The sequence below is a fragment of the Calonectris borealis genome, chromosome 15 (genome assembly GCF_964195595.1).
Source record: "Calonectris borealis chromosome 15, bCalBor7.hap1.2, whole genome shotgun sequence".
Classification (NCBI taxonomy): domain Eukaryota; kingdom Metazoa; phylum Chordata; class Aves; order Procellariiformes; family Procellariidae; genus Calonectris; species Calonectris borealis.
Window position 1 is genome coordinate 13,315,275 of NC_134326.1, and position 16,124 is coordinate 13,331,398.

Sequence of the window (16,124 nt, forward strand, 5' to 3'; positions counted from 1 at the left end):
GTCAGGATTGTGCCTGTTTATAATGCACAGAGAGAATTTCACATCTGAGAAACAGCCCCTTGTGCTGTTACCTATTGCCTTGAGAACAAGCTCCCTCTCGGGTCCATCCATCCTCAGATGGGAACAGGATTCACTGCGAAACAACGGTGGTGGTCGTTGCAGTCCACAGCTGTGTTAGAAACTCTGATGCTGACAAGGATGATTTGTCTTTGCAATGCAGGTGAAATGTAACGAACAGCCAAACCGAGTGGAGATTTATGAGAAGACGGTGGAAGTCCTGGAGCCAGAAGTCACCAAGCTTATGAAGTTCATGTATTTTCAGGTGAGTGGTCAAGGAGGGAGGCAAAAATAATTTATTACTTTGTTGTTAACTTATCCTAAGCAGGGCTGCGCTATCCTTGCCTGCCAGGTCAGCTTGGAAAGCCCCCGAGCCCCCTGGTAGGTCTCTTCCTTGCAGCGACCAGCAGGTACCTGAGACCTGTCTGAAGGAAAATCTGTGTGTCCCTTGCTCAGCCCTGAAGTCTTGCATACAAGTTTGGAATGAGCCCACCCAAGCTCTTGAAGTTCATGGAGGACCAGAGCCCCCACTATGTGGAGCTAATGGGTGGCACAGGCTCCTGTTCTTCAGGGGTGTTGGCTGGTGGATGTGAAGAGCTGTTCCTCCACCGGCGCCAGCACAGCTCGCTCTTCTGCTCTTTCCTCTGAAGCAAAGCCAGGAAGACCTGAGGGCTGGTGGTGCAGCTGGTGCCTGGGATGCAGCCATGCAGCTGGACACCGTCCTGCTGTGCCAGCAGGAACAGGGAGGTGCTCACAGCCCCCTAAACTCAGAGGTCAGCTGGCAAAGAGCACCAAAGCTGAAATTTAGCAGTTGCTACACTTGAGGCACTTGAGAAAATAATGTGCTTAGATCCCAACAGAGCAATGAGTGCCAACGTGGCAAACACAGAGCTGCTGTAGGCTCCAGGGACCTCTCCCCATCACCACCTGCATTTATAACTGGCTGCAGCTGGGTTTCACCATTATTTTTAGGTTTTATGTCCTATGAGGTCTTTATGCGCCACCTAAAAAAACGAAGCCTGATTTTGCAGAACATGCCGCACTCGGGGCAGGCACAAATAGAGGGTTTGAGCTCCCCTCCAGCACTGAGGACGTTTGACTGCAGTGGTTTGTAATGCTGCTTTGTTTCATGGCGACAGTGGAGAGGGACCCTGGAGCCTCGATCCCCAGCAGAAAAATGCTTTTGTTAAAGGAAGGAGATGGTGGGTGGGTGGAGGAGGGTCCCATCGGTGGCATGGTGACTGCGCACGAGCTGCTGCTGAGATGACCCTGTCCCACTGCCTTCCAGCGCAAGGCGATCGAGCGGTTCTGCAGCGAGGTGAAGCGCCTGTGCCACGCTGAGCGGAGGAAGGACTTTGTCTCTGAGGCCTATCTCCTCACGCTGGGCAAGTTCATTAACATGTTTGCCGTCCTGGATGAGCTGAAGAACATGAAGTGCAGCGTCAAAAATGATCACTCCGCCTACAAAAGGTGAGGGGGGCGAAGCAGCGGGAGGAGGGACAGGGCTGTGCCTGGTCTGCAAGGGAGCGCCTGGTCTGCCCAGCAGTGAGGTCGGGTGGACATCAGGAGGCTTGAGGGTGGCTTTCTGCACTGTTGTAGGCTCTCTTTGTGAGTTTAGGCAAATCTCTGAGCCCCACTGTGTTTTGGTTCCCAACAAGAAAAAAGCAGAGCTGTGCTGCAGGGGCACTCTGAGGCTGCAGCGTTGCAGCTGCAGGTGAAACAGGAAAGATGGGTGGTGGGAGTCTCACGTTGGGCGAGTGATCCTTGGTGATGTTGGATTTCTCCCTTCCAGAGCTGCCCAGTTTCTGCGGAAGATGGCAGACCCCCAGTCCATCCAGGAGTCCCAGAACCTCTCCATGTTCCTGGCAAACCACAACCGCATCACACAGGCAGGTCCCTTTCTTCTGAACCAGTTAACCTTTCTGTGGGTAGAGAGAGGCAATGATCTCACTAGCACTGGGAGTGCTTCAGACTGGACAGTGGCAATAGCTGCCTTGATTTTTGGGTCATTGCCACTGACTCTGACGATTTTTGGGTCAGGCTGTATAATTCTAGCAATATCTCCTTCTCGTGGGTCATTCTGGGTGACTTTGAAGGTCTCTTTATGTCAAGACAATGATGAAGGTCTAAAAGATGCAAGAAGAGCTCTCAGGAAGAGTTTCTGCCAGAAATTCTTCCCCTGTTTTCCACAGTAAATCCGTCCAGTCCCTCTCTGTGACTGCATGGGGACGGCAGATCAGACCCAGGGCCCTCCACACTCCACAGGCTCTGTAGTTTCTGCTTATTAGGTGAAATATTGCATAGAGACAGGAGGGAGTCAGAAAGTCTGCTTCTGAGGCATCTATCGTTACATCTCACCGTCTGATGTTTGGCTGTTGTGATCAGTCTGAAGGGGAGAGCTGTCCTGCACCATGAGGTCAATCTTCTGCCTGGAACTTAAGCACACAGACGAGGTTTGAAGAAACCTCTTACCATTCTACTCTTAATCCTTCAAATATGTTTCTACCCTGGTTCCTGCTGTTCCTCTGTCCATGTGGATAATGTGGTCCCTGTTGATGTTTCAGTGTCTGCACCAACAACTAGAGGTTATCCCTGGCTATGAGGAATTGCTGGCTGATATTGTCAACATCTGTGTGGATTACTATGAAAACAAGATGTATCTCACTCCCAGTGAGAAACACATGCTCTTAAAGGTGAGATTTGGCCATGCTTATGGGGCTGGGTCCTTGCGTAGTTTCGCTTTTGTTTTAGTAAAACGAAATTCCCTCCCAGGACAATGTTTCTCTTCATTTTCTTTATTTTTTGCTCCTTTGGGTTCACATGCATCCCCTCTCTGCAGGGCCAGCGTCCTCCGGACACACGGGTGGCTATGAGATGGGAAGGCTCTCTGCATGCAGCACCAAAGCTGCCTTCCTCCTGCTCCTGATTCCCTTCTGATCTCTGCTACTTTGTGTCTTCTGCTGCGATACCTCAATCCTCCCATTTTCACCTCTTCTTTGTAGCTGAACAGACTGGATGTTGCCGTGGGTTGGAGATGTCCCACCCCAATGCTCCGAAGTGTCACCTCTGTCAGGCAGTGCCATGAGCTGCCTCTGTTCCTGCTGTAACTTGGACCTTCTCCCATCATTTCTCTCCTGTCCTTTCTGGCCTTTTCCCATATTCCCATATAAAAATCTTCTTTCCTCTCTCCCTTTCCTCTGCTCTTCCCCATCTCCATCTCTGTCTTTTCCCCCAGTCCTTCCCAAGGTTGCCAGCAGCTCTGCCTGCCTGGGACTAAGCATGTGTGTGGTGGTGGTCTCCAGCCGGTGGACGAGAGCACCGGTGGGTGCCCTGTGTTCTGCAGAGTTAGAAGGGATTTTTCTGTTGTGCAGGGATGTGCGGGATCGTGGGCTTGACCTGGGTAACTGCATAGGACATGCCAAAATCACCACCAACTTTGCAACCCTGAATTTTCTGCTTGATGCCCATTCCCAGCAATAATTCCCTGCAGAAGGCAGATCCTTCCATGTTTGGTTTCCCAACTCTGAAGGGCCCTCAAGATGAACATGCCAAAGCATCTGCTTGTTTTGTATATTTGTCCTTACTATAAGTCAGTTATTACAGTGATTGCAGTCACTATTACCATAAGAATTTCATTACCACGGTATGAGTCAACTAAGGTTCTTTGAAGGATAATGTGGGTAGTTTGAATATCTGTAATGATTTGTACTGAATTAAAGGGAAAAAATCAATCCAGGAGAATATTTTAAATGTTTTCAATTCTTCTCTGGGAGTAAATGTTCGCCTTTGGGTCGAGACGACTTTTGGGTTGTTGTTATGTGAGAGAGAGGAGGAACAAATTACCAGAGTGAGCATCGTGTTTTTGCACAGAAAATAGAAACAATCCATCGTGTGTCCTCTGTCTACCATCTACATCTTTGCAGATGTATGCATGTTTTATACAGTCTTCTCATGAGAGTCAGGAGGTACAGGAGCCTGAAATGGTCTTTCCTTATGCTAAGTGATGGAGAACTGTCTTTGACTTGTGCTGCTGACTTCACGCTAATGAAACTTAGCCTTTCCGTCTTCTCCAGGTGATGGGGTTTGGCCTGTATCTCATGGATGGGAATGTCAGCAACATTTACAAGTTGGACGCCAAGAAGAGAATCAACCTTAGCAAAATAGACAAATTCTTCAAGGTCAGTGACCTGTCTGGGTGAGGCTGGAGTTTATTGCAGACCAATGAATTAGCGACCCGAACCATTGCACGTGCTGCCAGCAAAACCCAAACCACAGGAATCATTTACAGATCCAAAAAACCCAAAGGTTCGAGAAATTATTTCGGCGAAAGGATGAGGAATGGGATTGCTGTGAACGTGCACGGGCACAGAGCTGCAGCATGGGTGAGACGAGCGGTGCTGGCCCTCGGTGCCAGCAAGGCTGTGGATGTGTGAGCAGTGCCCGGGGCTGGCTCTGCCCCCGCGGCGTGGTGCTGGGGCCGGGGGAGCCGGTGGGAGCCGAGGGCCCTGCACGCCCTTGCTGGGCGGCCGGCTGCTGCTGTGGCTCTGTGCTTCCCGCCCAGGGGTAAAGGCCGAGGAGGGCACACGAGAGGTCTGTTTGGTGGATGAGGGAAGGGTGCGCCAGGCTGACATCACTCCTCTCTCTTTGCACACTTCTGAGGCGGGTTTGCAGTCTCCGGAGGAGCACCGTCATTTCAGGCCACCGGCAAACCTGGTTTGCTGAGGTCTGTGTGGGTGATGGTGGCACTCCGCTTTCCCTCAGCGAGCTGCTCAGCCGAGGGACAGGGGACACAGCTGGTCAGCCAACGTGTGATCTGGCAGTCTTATTTCGGGTATAAACTGTGCTCTCTGTAGGACAGAAAAAGCTTCTTGGGGAGCTTGTGTTGGCTGGAACTTGGAGGTGCTCAGCGAGTTCCTCAAAGGGCTCACCTGGTGGTTTGATGAACCATTTTTGTCTTATCTGAGATCCGGGTTTTGGGGAAAGGCCTGCGAGAACTGGATGCTCCCAGTGACAGGGTGGGAAGCAGCCATGCAGCCTCCCTCTGCCCATGCACATGTGCAGCTGAGTCCAGCCCTGGGCTGGTCCACAGCTGGAGACCAGGCTGCATTGCCCCGGGGCCACTCAGCACGAAGGTTTGGGATAACCCTGTTGCTTCCCCCCAAAATCTGGTGTGTGTGCAAGCTGCCAGCCACCAGTGGCAGATGGAGAGGGGGGCTGAGACCCCGCACAGCACTGCCTGTGGCATTCGCAGGGGGAAATGACACCTCCTTTCCATGGCTTCTGTGCACAGGCTGGGTCTAGGAGGCATCTCAGGTTTGGGGCAGGTCAGCTCTAGGAGGCATGGTGGGATCTGGCACGGGACAAATGTAGTGGCAGCAAAGAATAACAGTGTAGCAGGAGGACAGCAGAATAACTTCCCAGATAGAGCAATTAGTTTTCTTTTAGACCTACTGAGCTTGAGCAGTCTTCCTGAGATGGAAAGATTAGTTTTTGTTTCCAACATTTGCTCCACATCAGTGAAAATGAGAGGATGATGATTTCTGGGGAGCCACAGAGCGCTTCTTCCCCATCATTCTTTCAGCAGAGTGGCTTCTCCCTGCTGCTTTACGCAGAGAGCTGCTGAGGAGCCTGACAGACAAGGTCGGTGGTGGAGACAGGGTGCAGGATGTCTCCCCACTGACTGTCCCAACTTGCAGTTTATAGATGATGCGCTGTGTCTGTGCAAGGGGAGGGGATGGGCGAGCCCAGATAGCTGGTTTCATGAAAGGTTGATGTACCAGCTGCTGCATCCTCACCCCGACCGAGTGGGAGCTATTTACCCCAGTTTGCATCATCTCCTGGAGACCGCTCTGAGAGCAGGGATCAAACTCCCTCGTAGGGAACTACGGACAGACACCATAACCTCATGGACGGGGCCATAATGAGGTGGTTGAATGCCCTCCTCACTGGGGAGACTGCTGAGGACTGCAGCTCTGCAAAGGTGATTTATCACACCATCCCTCAGACCATTCTGAGTTTTCCCTGGTTCAGCTTTGCTAATTCAACTGAATCTCCGTTTAAATTAAGCCCTCAGTGTAATCTGTAGAGTTTGGTCATCCTGGTGCATTCAAACAGATTTGCTGTTCATTGCAAAGTGCTGTGGGCTGTCAGAGAATCAGATAAAATATCTTCCATTGCATGGAATAACTTTCCCTTTCTAGCTTTTTTTCCATTTGCATTTCTCCAACATCTGCTGTGGTCTCACCTAATCAGTTAAGTACCACTCCAGACTATAAGATCTCAATAAGTAAAGGCAATACTCCTCTTACTACATCTGCTTATTGCCTTCTGATTAAATTTCTAGTGGATTGACCAGGAATTTGAGTAGTGAAAATGAACTACCCCTTCATTTAAACCTTTTATGAATGCATCACTGAGAATCCCTGATGACAGCATTGCACATCCTCCATACAAGCCAGCCTGAGAAGAGAAGCATCTCATAATAGGACAGGGAATTTGCCACCATCTTCCCTGAATTTTGTGGCAAGGCTTTTGTAGCTGGGTGAACGTGAAGCTTCGTATTTTATTGAAGAGCTGTTGGTAGCTCCTGATTGAAGTTTGTTTGCAGGCAAAAGCTTAGTGAAGCAGGGACCTGTCTGAGCTTGAGGTACGTTCAGTGCACTTTGAATTTATTTCCCATCCAAATCCTCCTGAGATGTAAAGGGCAAGCAAAGCCATGTTATATTGCAGGCAGCCATTGCCTGTGTCTTTCTCTTCGTGGAGAAGTTTTAAGACACGTCACTAGCAGCCACCGTGCCAAAGTACAGTCTGAGTCCCTGGGGAAGGATGCCACATCCCTGGCAGTCCAGGCAGCAAAGCAGCCTACAGCTCCCCTCTGAAGGGAGCCACAGCAGCTTGCTGCCAAAAAACCAACGTGCTGGCTTTTCATCCCTCTGTTCTCTTGGAGGATTATGGAAGGAGGAAATAAGCCCTGCTCAGGAATACACTTCTCTCTTTTTGGTGTAAAAAGAGCCTTTCCTCTGGCTGGTTACAGTACTGAACCGTTCTAGCAATAACCAGCCTGGTATTGCTGGTATAACCAGCAGTAACTTGCCTGGTATAACCAGCAAGTCCAGGGCTCCAAAGCACTCGCAGGGGGAGATTTTCCTTGCACAAAAAGCCTTTGTGATCATTTTCGGTCGGTTCCTAGGTGTGAAATGACCCTGGGTCCAGGTTTGCACCTTGCTTTAAACAGCCTGACACTTTCCATAGCTTCAGAGACGCGGGACGCCGTTTCGTAGTCCCTTGTGTTGCACTGGGGCCACAGGCTCTCTCTCCGCCATGTATCAACCATCTTTTGTTTTCTTTTCCAGCAGCTGCAGGTGGTTCCTTTATTCGGCGATATGCAGATAGAACTGGCCAGATACATTAAGACCAGTGCTCACTATGAGGAGAACAAATCCAAGTGAGTGCCTGCCATAATGTCTCTTGGCTTCTGTGTGTGTCCCGAAAGCCGTGGGAGCTGCAACTCTCCAGCGTGCGTGAGGTCTGTGCACGGGTACCCGTGTGTGTCCCTGTGAGGTGTGAGTCCCGGCGTGCCAGCTCTGTGTGCACGTGTCTACCTCCCTGTCCCTGCATGGGAAGATGTCCTCGCCGGCCCCCGAGTGCGTGCCTGTGCAGCCAGCTCTGAACCTTCGTGTAACCGTACCCCGCTGCGCAGCAGGGAGCGGGCATGCCTGTACGTCTGCTCCGCTGGCAAGGGCGGGGAGGGTGCTCGGTGGCCGGCAGCGAGGCAGGAGGAAGGAAAGGCGGCTGGCACGCGGTTCGGGGCAGCCGCTGAGTGCTTGGGAGGTGTGCGTGCCCGGAGGTGTGTGAGTGCGAGCAGCGTGTCCCTGCTCTGGAGAGATTTTAATCCACATTTTTCATCCCAGGGACAAAATCCTCCAGAGCGTGAACACAGCAGTGGATCTCTCTTTGCAGTAGCCAGGGCGTCTCCTCTAGTTCAGGCAGGTTTCAGTACTTAAGGGCAGGAATAGGGTTGAACCGGGGGGTCAGAGGCACTGGAAATGAATGAATATTGTGGGAGAAGGGCAGAAACGGAGTCTTTACGGCAGTGCTCAGGAGGGTAAAGCACTGCTTCCCAGCCTGGGTTCACAGGCAGTTTGCTGCTCCCGTCAGATGAATTTGCAGACTTTGTTTCAGATGACACCAGCTGTGTGTGAGGCCCCACTTGTCCTTGTAGTTTGCATCGTGCTCAGTTATTGCTAGAGGAATCGGTGTTAGGTTTGGATATCCTCGGAACGGCGTTTGCAACCACATATAAGCAAAGCCCATCTGAGCCATGTCTGGCTGTAATCCTGGTGGCAGCCCGCTTTCACCAGCCAGTGGCCATTCACCCGCGGGACCATATCGCATGGAAGTCAGATTTCTCCAGCGTCTGCGAGAAGCAGCCTAGCTGAGCTGTCTCTTCAGCAGGACAGGAACTAACCTGCAGTCTCATCTCTCCGCTTCTGTTTGCTCGTCCCCTTCCACCCCGGAGGGTCTGGCTTTTCTGCCTGCCACATGGCTCACCCAGGAACGGCCCTCCCCTGCCCTCCCAAAGGCTGGTTGAAAAGTGCCGGTTCATTGTTCACGAGAAATTTGAAAACAATGTGGCGAAAGGTTTTCAATTGAAATTGAAGAAAAAAAGAAAAAAATGAAAATTCTACAAAATGTAAATTTAAAAAATATTTTCAAAAACTCAATTTCAATTTTAAATTTTAAATTTTATCCCAAATCATTCAGAAGGCACGTTTCCACGAAACATGTGTCAGCTGCATTCATTTTCTCATCTCAAAACCAAGGTAGCTCGCGGGCTGTTTACCTGTGCACAATTTTAATGTCTGTCTTGAAATCTGTCTACCAGGTCTGTGTGCCGTACCTTACTAACCAATGTTTCTTCCTCACTCACTTGCTTTCCCAGCAAATTGCATGGGACTCCCAACGCTAACTCTGCAAGGCGGTTCCATATAACCCCCATTTCTTACTAATACTGTTTTTGTCACTTTCTTTCCCTCCCTGTCTCCATGAAAGTGGAATTAATTGGTGTTTTTCCCGCATGGCGCTTTGTTTCTGCACTGTGGACTAGGTTGTGTGTGGCAGGGAGGGCTGGTGCAGCCCTGGCCGTTCCTGCTAACCTGCCGATTGTCCGGTGGGGAGCACAGGACATTGAAATGGGTAAGAGTCGAGCGATGGGACTGTGGGAGGATGGATTTCACAAGGGATGACACGGCCCAGCACTTCCAGGACCTTGTACCACCACAGCTATTTGCAACAAGTGCCTCACAGTTAACTGTAGGAATAAGTCTTCATGTCTATGTCCATATCAGAGGCAGGTTTCTCACCTTCCTTTTGTACAGCCAGTCTAGATTGGAGAAGATGACTATCTATCTTAAGATGGACAATTATTTAGGGGGGAAAAAAGCAAGATCTGAACATTTACATTGTGATGACAGAGTAAGACATAAGAGTCTCACTGACAGACATTTGCTTGCACAAAGCATTTTGGTGGAGCCGTTCTGGTTCTACGTCTGTGGCTAACACGGAATGGGGAAAAAGGAGATGTTAAACTAAATAGACCTGATTCGCACCATTTCTTCATATGACCGTGCCTTTGGAAGGGGAGCGCTGCCTTTTTTTAGGGCCCCATTACACTGTTACGCAGTACACGTGGCTCAATGCAAATGAAAATCTAGTTCATTCAATCATATTCTGCTCGTCATTTATACTCAGGGTTGTTTGCTGAGCTGGTAGTGTGAGCCAGAACCAAAAACAGAGTGCGAGGCCCCTTGCAGGGTCTTTCCTTGCAGGAGAAAGCAGCATGACCCAGCCCTTTTAGACCTGAAGGGATGACCCCTAAGGGGATGGTTATCCTTAAGTTTAGCAGAAAGGATGCAAAAAACCAGGGCTTTGCAGTTCATCCTTCCCTGAAAGCTTGCCCAACAGTGGCCTGGGAAATAACCACCTCTGACCATGGGGGTAGGTGAGCCCCACATGGAAAGCAGCCTTCAGGGTGGATGGAGCAGAGACGTTCAGGCTGAAAGGTGGGGCAAGCAACCCCATCATGTTGTGTGAGATCACCTTTGGAAGACCTCACACACCAGGGGACGTGAGAGAGGAGACACAGGCTGACATTTGCCCTGAAGGTGGCATGCCTTGAGCATGCTGAAGTGAAGAGAGCAGCTGAGCGCAAAGCTTTGTCCCTGGGGGTGTCTGAGTGGAGGCCTGTGTCCTGTCCTTGAAACCCTTGCTTTTTTGCCCAGGTGGACGTGCACTCAGAGCAGCATAAGTCCCCAGTACAATATCTGTGAGCAGATGGTCCAGATCCGAGACGACCACATCCGCTTCATCTCAGAGCTTGCTCGCTACAGCAACAGCGAGGTAAGCTCAGCGGGTAGTCGCCATAATCAGGCTCGTTAGACAGACGAGGCTGGGAGAGGACAAGTGTGGCAGGAGTATGGTCTGCCAAGAACATACAGTGAGGAAGGAAGGAGGACACAAGTGGAACAAACCACTTCTCGATCTGGCAATAAAAAAGCAAATTATGAAAGGCCCCTGCAGGTGCAAAATCATGTGCACTGCATATCTACTGCAAAAGCTTCTGCTCTTTGGCCACAGCTCGGTTAAAATAAGAAGCAGAAAATTTTTTGCAACTAAATGTTTATTATCAGCCAGGTGGCAGAACACCCATGACTTGTAAATGGGTCTTTTCTATTACACAGAGCTATTGGTCAGGGCTTCGAGGAAAGTTCACGAGGACATCTCTGTTCTTTTCATTACTGAATGTTGGAGCCCTCTCTGATATGATTGACTGTTTTTTGCAAATGTGTGATCCTCATTCATCTCTGGTAGTTTAATGAACTGTTAGCATTCTCAGCCCTTTTCTTTTTGGCATTTGTAAGTGCTTATTTGAACTTTAAATCAATAAAGGACTCTCGAAGATTTCAGTAGTATTAGACTGTCACAAAGGAATGAGAAAGCGGAATGAAAACAGTCAGTTTTTTGCTCTGAGGTGACAGGTTAGACTCATTTTTCTGTAGGAAACAAATTGACTGCCTGGGTAGAAAGAGCCTTGCCAAGTTATACCGCTTTTCCTGAGGGACAGTATATGCACTGCTCAATTTTAGCTTGATCGTAAGGTCATGGGGAATTCAGTTCAGCTGGGATTTGAGAGAGAGATCTGTGGCTGCTGTTTGGCTCAGTCCAGCCTCTGCAGCAAGTTGCTGACGTGATGTGATGTTCTCCAGGTGGTCACTGGCTCAGGACTGGACAGCCAGAAATCAGATGAAGAGTACAGGGAGCTCTTTGATCTCGCTTTACGGGGACTGCAGCTGCTGTCCAAGTGGAGTGCCCACGTCATGGAAGTGGTGAGTGCATCCGTGGAAGTGGTGAGTGTGTAACATCCTCCTCTCCCCAGGTGAGCATGAACGTTTTAACATGGCATGTAACAAAGACTGTGGAAAGTTGAGCTTGCTTTCATGCCACCTAACTTTAAGCCATTAACGAACATGCTAAGATCTGGCAGCTAATGACCCTGAACACCCTCTGTACCAAATGGGGAAAGAGAGCTCAATCATCTCAGCCTGGACCTGAACCACCCTTTGCAGGTGCTGGGGTGTCCCCACTGTTGTTAGAGGGGGACTGGGTGACTTTTCTAAACTGAACGCCTCGGTTAAGTACTGAAAGCTGATCGGGATGAGTCTGGGTCTTGAGCAACTAAAGCTGTAATTCAAATGATGATGGAAATTCTTAATTTGGAAAATTTTGACCACATCTGTCGTGGTTTAACCTGGCAGGCAGCCAAATACCACGCAGCCGCTCACTCACTCCCCCCGCCCCCCCAATGGGACGGGGAGAGAATCGGAAGGGTAAGAGTGAGAAAAACTCGTGGGTTGAGATAAAGACAGTTTAATAGAACAGAAAAGGGAGAATAATGATAATAAATAATGATAGAATATACAAAATGAGTGATGCACAATGCAATTGCTCACCACCCGCGCTGACCGATAACCAAGTAGCGATCGGTACTTCCTGGATCACGCCTACCCTTCATATACTGAGCATGACGTCACATGGTATGGAATACCCCATTGGCCAGCTGGGCTGGCTGTCCTGATTATGTTCCCTCCCATCTTGTGTACCTAGCTCAGTCAGTAGGCACGGGAGCTGTCCTTGGATTAGGAGGGCACTTAGCAACAACTGAAAACATCAGTGTGTTATCAACATTTCTTCTCATACTAAATCCAAAACACAGCACTAGGAAGAAAATTAACCCTATCCCAGCCGAAACCAGGACAACATCTCAACACAAGTCCATGGCTGTCAAAAGCCCAATATCACTGGCAATCTCCCAAATAAACAAAACCAGTATTCAGTACAGTGATAATAAAGCCAGGAAGAAGCACAAATTCTGCTCCCAAAGGAATGTCAAACAACTGTAGTAATGTCTAGGGAGTGTTTTCCCGGTATAGGGCCCTCTTCAGTCTTTCCAGCCTGGCTTCTTACTCATTGCAAGGTTGACAGTGCCCTTTCCATCTTCTAGTACTCTTGGAAGCTGGTTCATCCCACAGATAAGTTCTGTAACAAGGATTGCCCAGGAACAGCAGAAGAGTATGAGAGAGCCACCCGGTACAACTACACCAGTGAAGAGAAGTTTGCCTTTGTGGAGGTAGGTGCCAACTGCACAAGAGTAAGAACCATCCAGGGCTGCTTTCCTGGCCGTGTTCCTCAGGCCAGAGGAAGAGGAGGGAAGGGCATCTCACTTGCTCAGGTTCCTCAGCAGGTTCCTCATCCCTGTGGCCCACAGGTGACCAGAATTAAGGGGCAAATTAAGTTCTTAGGCGCTCCTACTGGGGTAGAAACACTGCACCAGTGCATGACTAGAGCAATTCTCCTCTTTTCCCGATCCTGCTCTTCTTATGCTGTGTTTGTGTGTTGGAGAAAGACAGAGGTGAATCCTTATGTTTTCTTAATATTGCTGTATTAAGCCCTTCCTGACCTGACAAAGGGATACAGGGCTCCTGAAAAAAAAAAAAGTTTGTGGGCTTGCAGAGCAGTGTGATCTGGAGCAAGATCAGGAGCTATGTTCAGGCACTGTGCAAACACGAGACCCTCAGTCAGTCCCCAGGACCCGTCAACTCTTGATCTGGCTGTCCGTGGACAGTGGGAATAGTCCTCCGAGCCTGGCTGTGGAAGGCCCTCACACCTTCATCTTGCCTTACACAGTCCAAGGTAGTTTGAATATTGCCTTAATTTTTGTGGCTCACTCCCTCCTGGGAATTGTCACTGTACCCTTGTACAAGACTGTGCTCTGGTGCAGATGCAGGTCTGTGGAAACCACGCAGCTGCACCCACGTGTGGAGCATGTGCAGTTTCCTGGGATTGTGTATTATTAAAGATATCAAGAGATCAGGAGTGGAAACAGAGCCTGCCAAGGGACAGGGGCCATGTGCAAGAAACTGGTAGTGTAAATGCTCTCCTCAGTTTGTTGTGATCCATAAAGCACCTGACATCAAAAAAAATTAGCCACCTAATTACTGGACCTAAGTTACTTGAGTAGAATTAATTTAGTCCCAAATTCTTTTAATGTTGGATTTATGGACCTCTCCATACAATGGAAAAATAGCAAATACATCTGGTTTTAATTTTTGCTTCAGGTAATTGCCATGATCAAAGGTCTGCAAGTGCTGATGGGCCGGATGGAGAGTGTCTTTAACCAAGCCATCCGCAACACTATCTATGCAGCCCTGCAGGACTTTGCCCAGGTGACCCTGCGAGAGCCGCTCAGGCAGGCAGTCAGGAAGAAGAAGAACGTCTTGATCAGGTCGGTCCGTCCTTCTTGAATGTAATGCAAAGCCCATGTATTTATTTGTGTAACACATTTGTACTATATAAGCACGTGGCCCTGCATACACCTCATGGTATACAACCAGAAAACATACCTTGGCCAGCAACTCTTTCCAAGGTAACTTTTGGGCGTGACTCCTCCAATAACGACAGTATATGTCCCCGCCTCAGATGCTTTTCCTCCTATATGTGCACAGCAGTGAATATTTTCATCTTGAAGTAGAATCAAGCTTAAGCACTACTTTCCCTCTCCCACCCACTCCAGTGTGCTTCAGGCAATTCGGAAGACAATCTGTGACTGGGAGGGAGGTCGAGAGCCTCCAAATGATCCTTGCCTGAGAGGTGAGAAGGATCCTAAAGGTGGATTTGACATTAAAGTCCCACGACGAGCAGTAGGACCATCAAGTACACAGGTATGTAAATGTCCATCTCCTGTGTAGGGGATTAAAGGTCTTACAGCCATGTAGGAGTTTCCCATCCAGTGGATTAGCAACTGTTTCCGTGGTCTCTTCCATAAAGTCTTCACACTGTTGTGTGTTAAATGTTGCTTTGGTACCTACTTTGTTGTATAGTTCCCAAAGCCTCCTTTTTTAGGGATGTAGGGCTTATGGGTGCAGAGAGTAGTAGCCACCTGGGAGAAGTGTTATTTTTTGTTGCAGAGCACCGTGGCTGTGTGTGGTGGTGTCTCAATGGAGAGTTATAACTGCATGACAACTTTCTTCCAAAGCTTTACATGGTGCGGACCATGCTGGAGTCCCTCATAGCAGACAAGAGTGGCTCAAAGAAGACTTTGAGGAGCAGCTTGGATGGGCCGATAGTCTTGGCCATTGAGGAGTTCCACAAGCAGTCCTTCTTCTTCACCCACCTTCTCAACATCAGTGGTGAGGTTATGGGGGAGGCTTGAATCCAACTCTTGCATGCTCAGAAAGCCAAAGGTAGATCAGCTTTGCTCCTCATTGACCTATGCAGAAGATCTTCCTTGATTTTTCCTAAATGTCCTACTTCTGCCTGATTCAGGCCTGTTTCTAGGTAGTAATCATTATATGAACAGGAATGAGTCAGCAATAGCAAATAGCCACAAGTGGTAGTTTAGTTTCTAGGACTGGAGTTTTCTTTCTGTTCTAGACAAACTTCTGAGCCATTGGGCACAGAAGAAATCTTCCAGAGTAAATCTGAGCCATTGAAATGTTTTCCCTGGAGCCTAGAGCAAAAGGAACGATCCCTTCTTTCTTCTTCCATTACAAAGTGCTTGGACAGCGTGGACATAGTCTGGTTTTAAAAACAAGACATCCCAGAAAAATGTTCAACACCCAAAACCAGTCCAATATGAGGCTGCAGCAGCTGCCTCTTATGCGCTTCCCTCACTGCCATCCCCATGGTGGTAACGTGGTGCCCTCCCGCTGGGGGGGATCTCCTCTGTGTTTCAGAAGCGCTGCAGCAGTGTTGTGACCTGTCCCAGCTCTGGTTTCGGGAGTTCTTCCTGGAGCTGACCATGGGCCGCCGCATCCAGTTCCCCATTGAAATGTCCATGCCCTGGATCCTCACGGACCATATTCTGGAAACCAAAGAACCCTCCATGATGGAGTAAGAGCCAATGGGCTGTGGCGGGACTGTGCATGTGCTGGGGCTTGGGATTTTGTTGTGGAGAAGGGTAGGCTGGTGATGAACAGTCTTTTTGACGTGGGAGGGAAAATAGATGTTTCTTGACTTGCTGTCACATGAATGTGTACTGTATGAATACCTCGTTAGCAGACGCACACGGGCGTCTTCCTGGCACTGGCACTTACTTACGCATCATAAACCAGCAGTTGGCAACTGCTCTATTCGGATGTGGGCACAACTTGGTGGTACCGTCATCTGCACGCAGCAGTGAGACAGCATGTGCAACCAAAGGGATGTGGGCCCTGGCTAAGGCACCTAAACACTTTTTTATTATATACGTGATAAATGATGGGAGGAATTGCTGTTAAACAAGTGTAATTATGTTCATAATATCTTCCTCGTTAGGGAAACTTTTCCATTTTACAGCCATTGTCAGGGCGCTCTGTGGAGTGAGGACAGCGTGAAAGCTTTTTTAAGGGCAGAGAAGGAGCAAGTGTTGATTGAACAAGTCACAGCTCAAATCCAGATGTGTTCTAGCTGCTTCCAGCAACTCTGACATAGGGAGCAAGAGGGAGGATTTGAGGGACTGGAGTGAGTGGACA

At 49.2% G+C, this 16,124-nt stretch overlaps 1 protein-coding gene across 1 annotated transcript in view; it reads left to right on the top strand.

The window, feature by feature from the left end:
* Positions 1 to 16,124, top strand: part of CYFIP2 (cytoplasmic FMR1 interacting protein 2) — a 50,059-nt gene that overhangs the window by 5,225 nt on the left and 28,710 nt on the right. Inside the window, exons 4-16 of the mRNA XM_075164282.1 lie at positions 221 to 322; positions 1,346 to 1,527; positions 1,850 to 1,946; positions 2,622 to 2,750; positions 4,131 to 4,235; positions 7,410 to 7,501; positions 10,338 to 10,455; positions 11,322 to 11,441; positions 12,617 to 12,742; positions 13,731 to 13,897; positions 14,186 to 14,333; positions 14,648 to 14,801; positions 15,348 to 15,504. Coding sequence (XP_075020383.1) covers positions 221 to 322; positions 1,346 to 1,527; positions 1,850 to 1,946; positions 2,622 to 2,750; positions 4,131 to 4,235; positions 7,410 to 7,501; positions 10,338 to 10,455; positions 11,322 to 11,441; positions 12,617 to 12,742; positions 13,731 to 13,897; positions 14,186 to 14,333; positions 14,648 to 14,801; positions 15,348 to 15,504 — 1,697 coding nt within the window. The remainder of the gene's footprint in view (positions 1 to 220; positions 323 to 1,345; positions 1,528 to 1,849; positions 1,947 to 2,621; positions 2,751 to 4,130; positions 4,236 to 7,409; positions 7,502 to 10,337; positions 10,456 to 11,321; positions 11,442 to 12,616; positions 12,743 to 13,730; positions 13,898 to 14,185; positions 14,334 to 14,647; positions 14,802 to 15,347; positions 15,505 to 16,124) is intronic.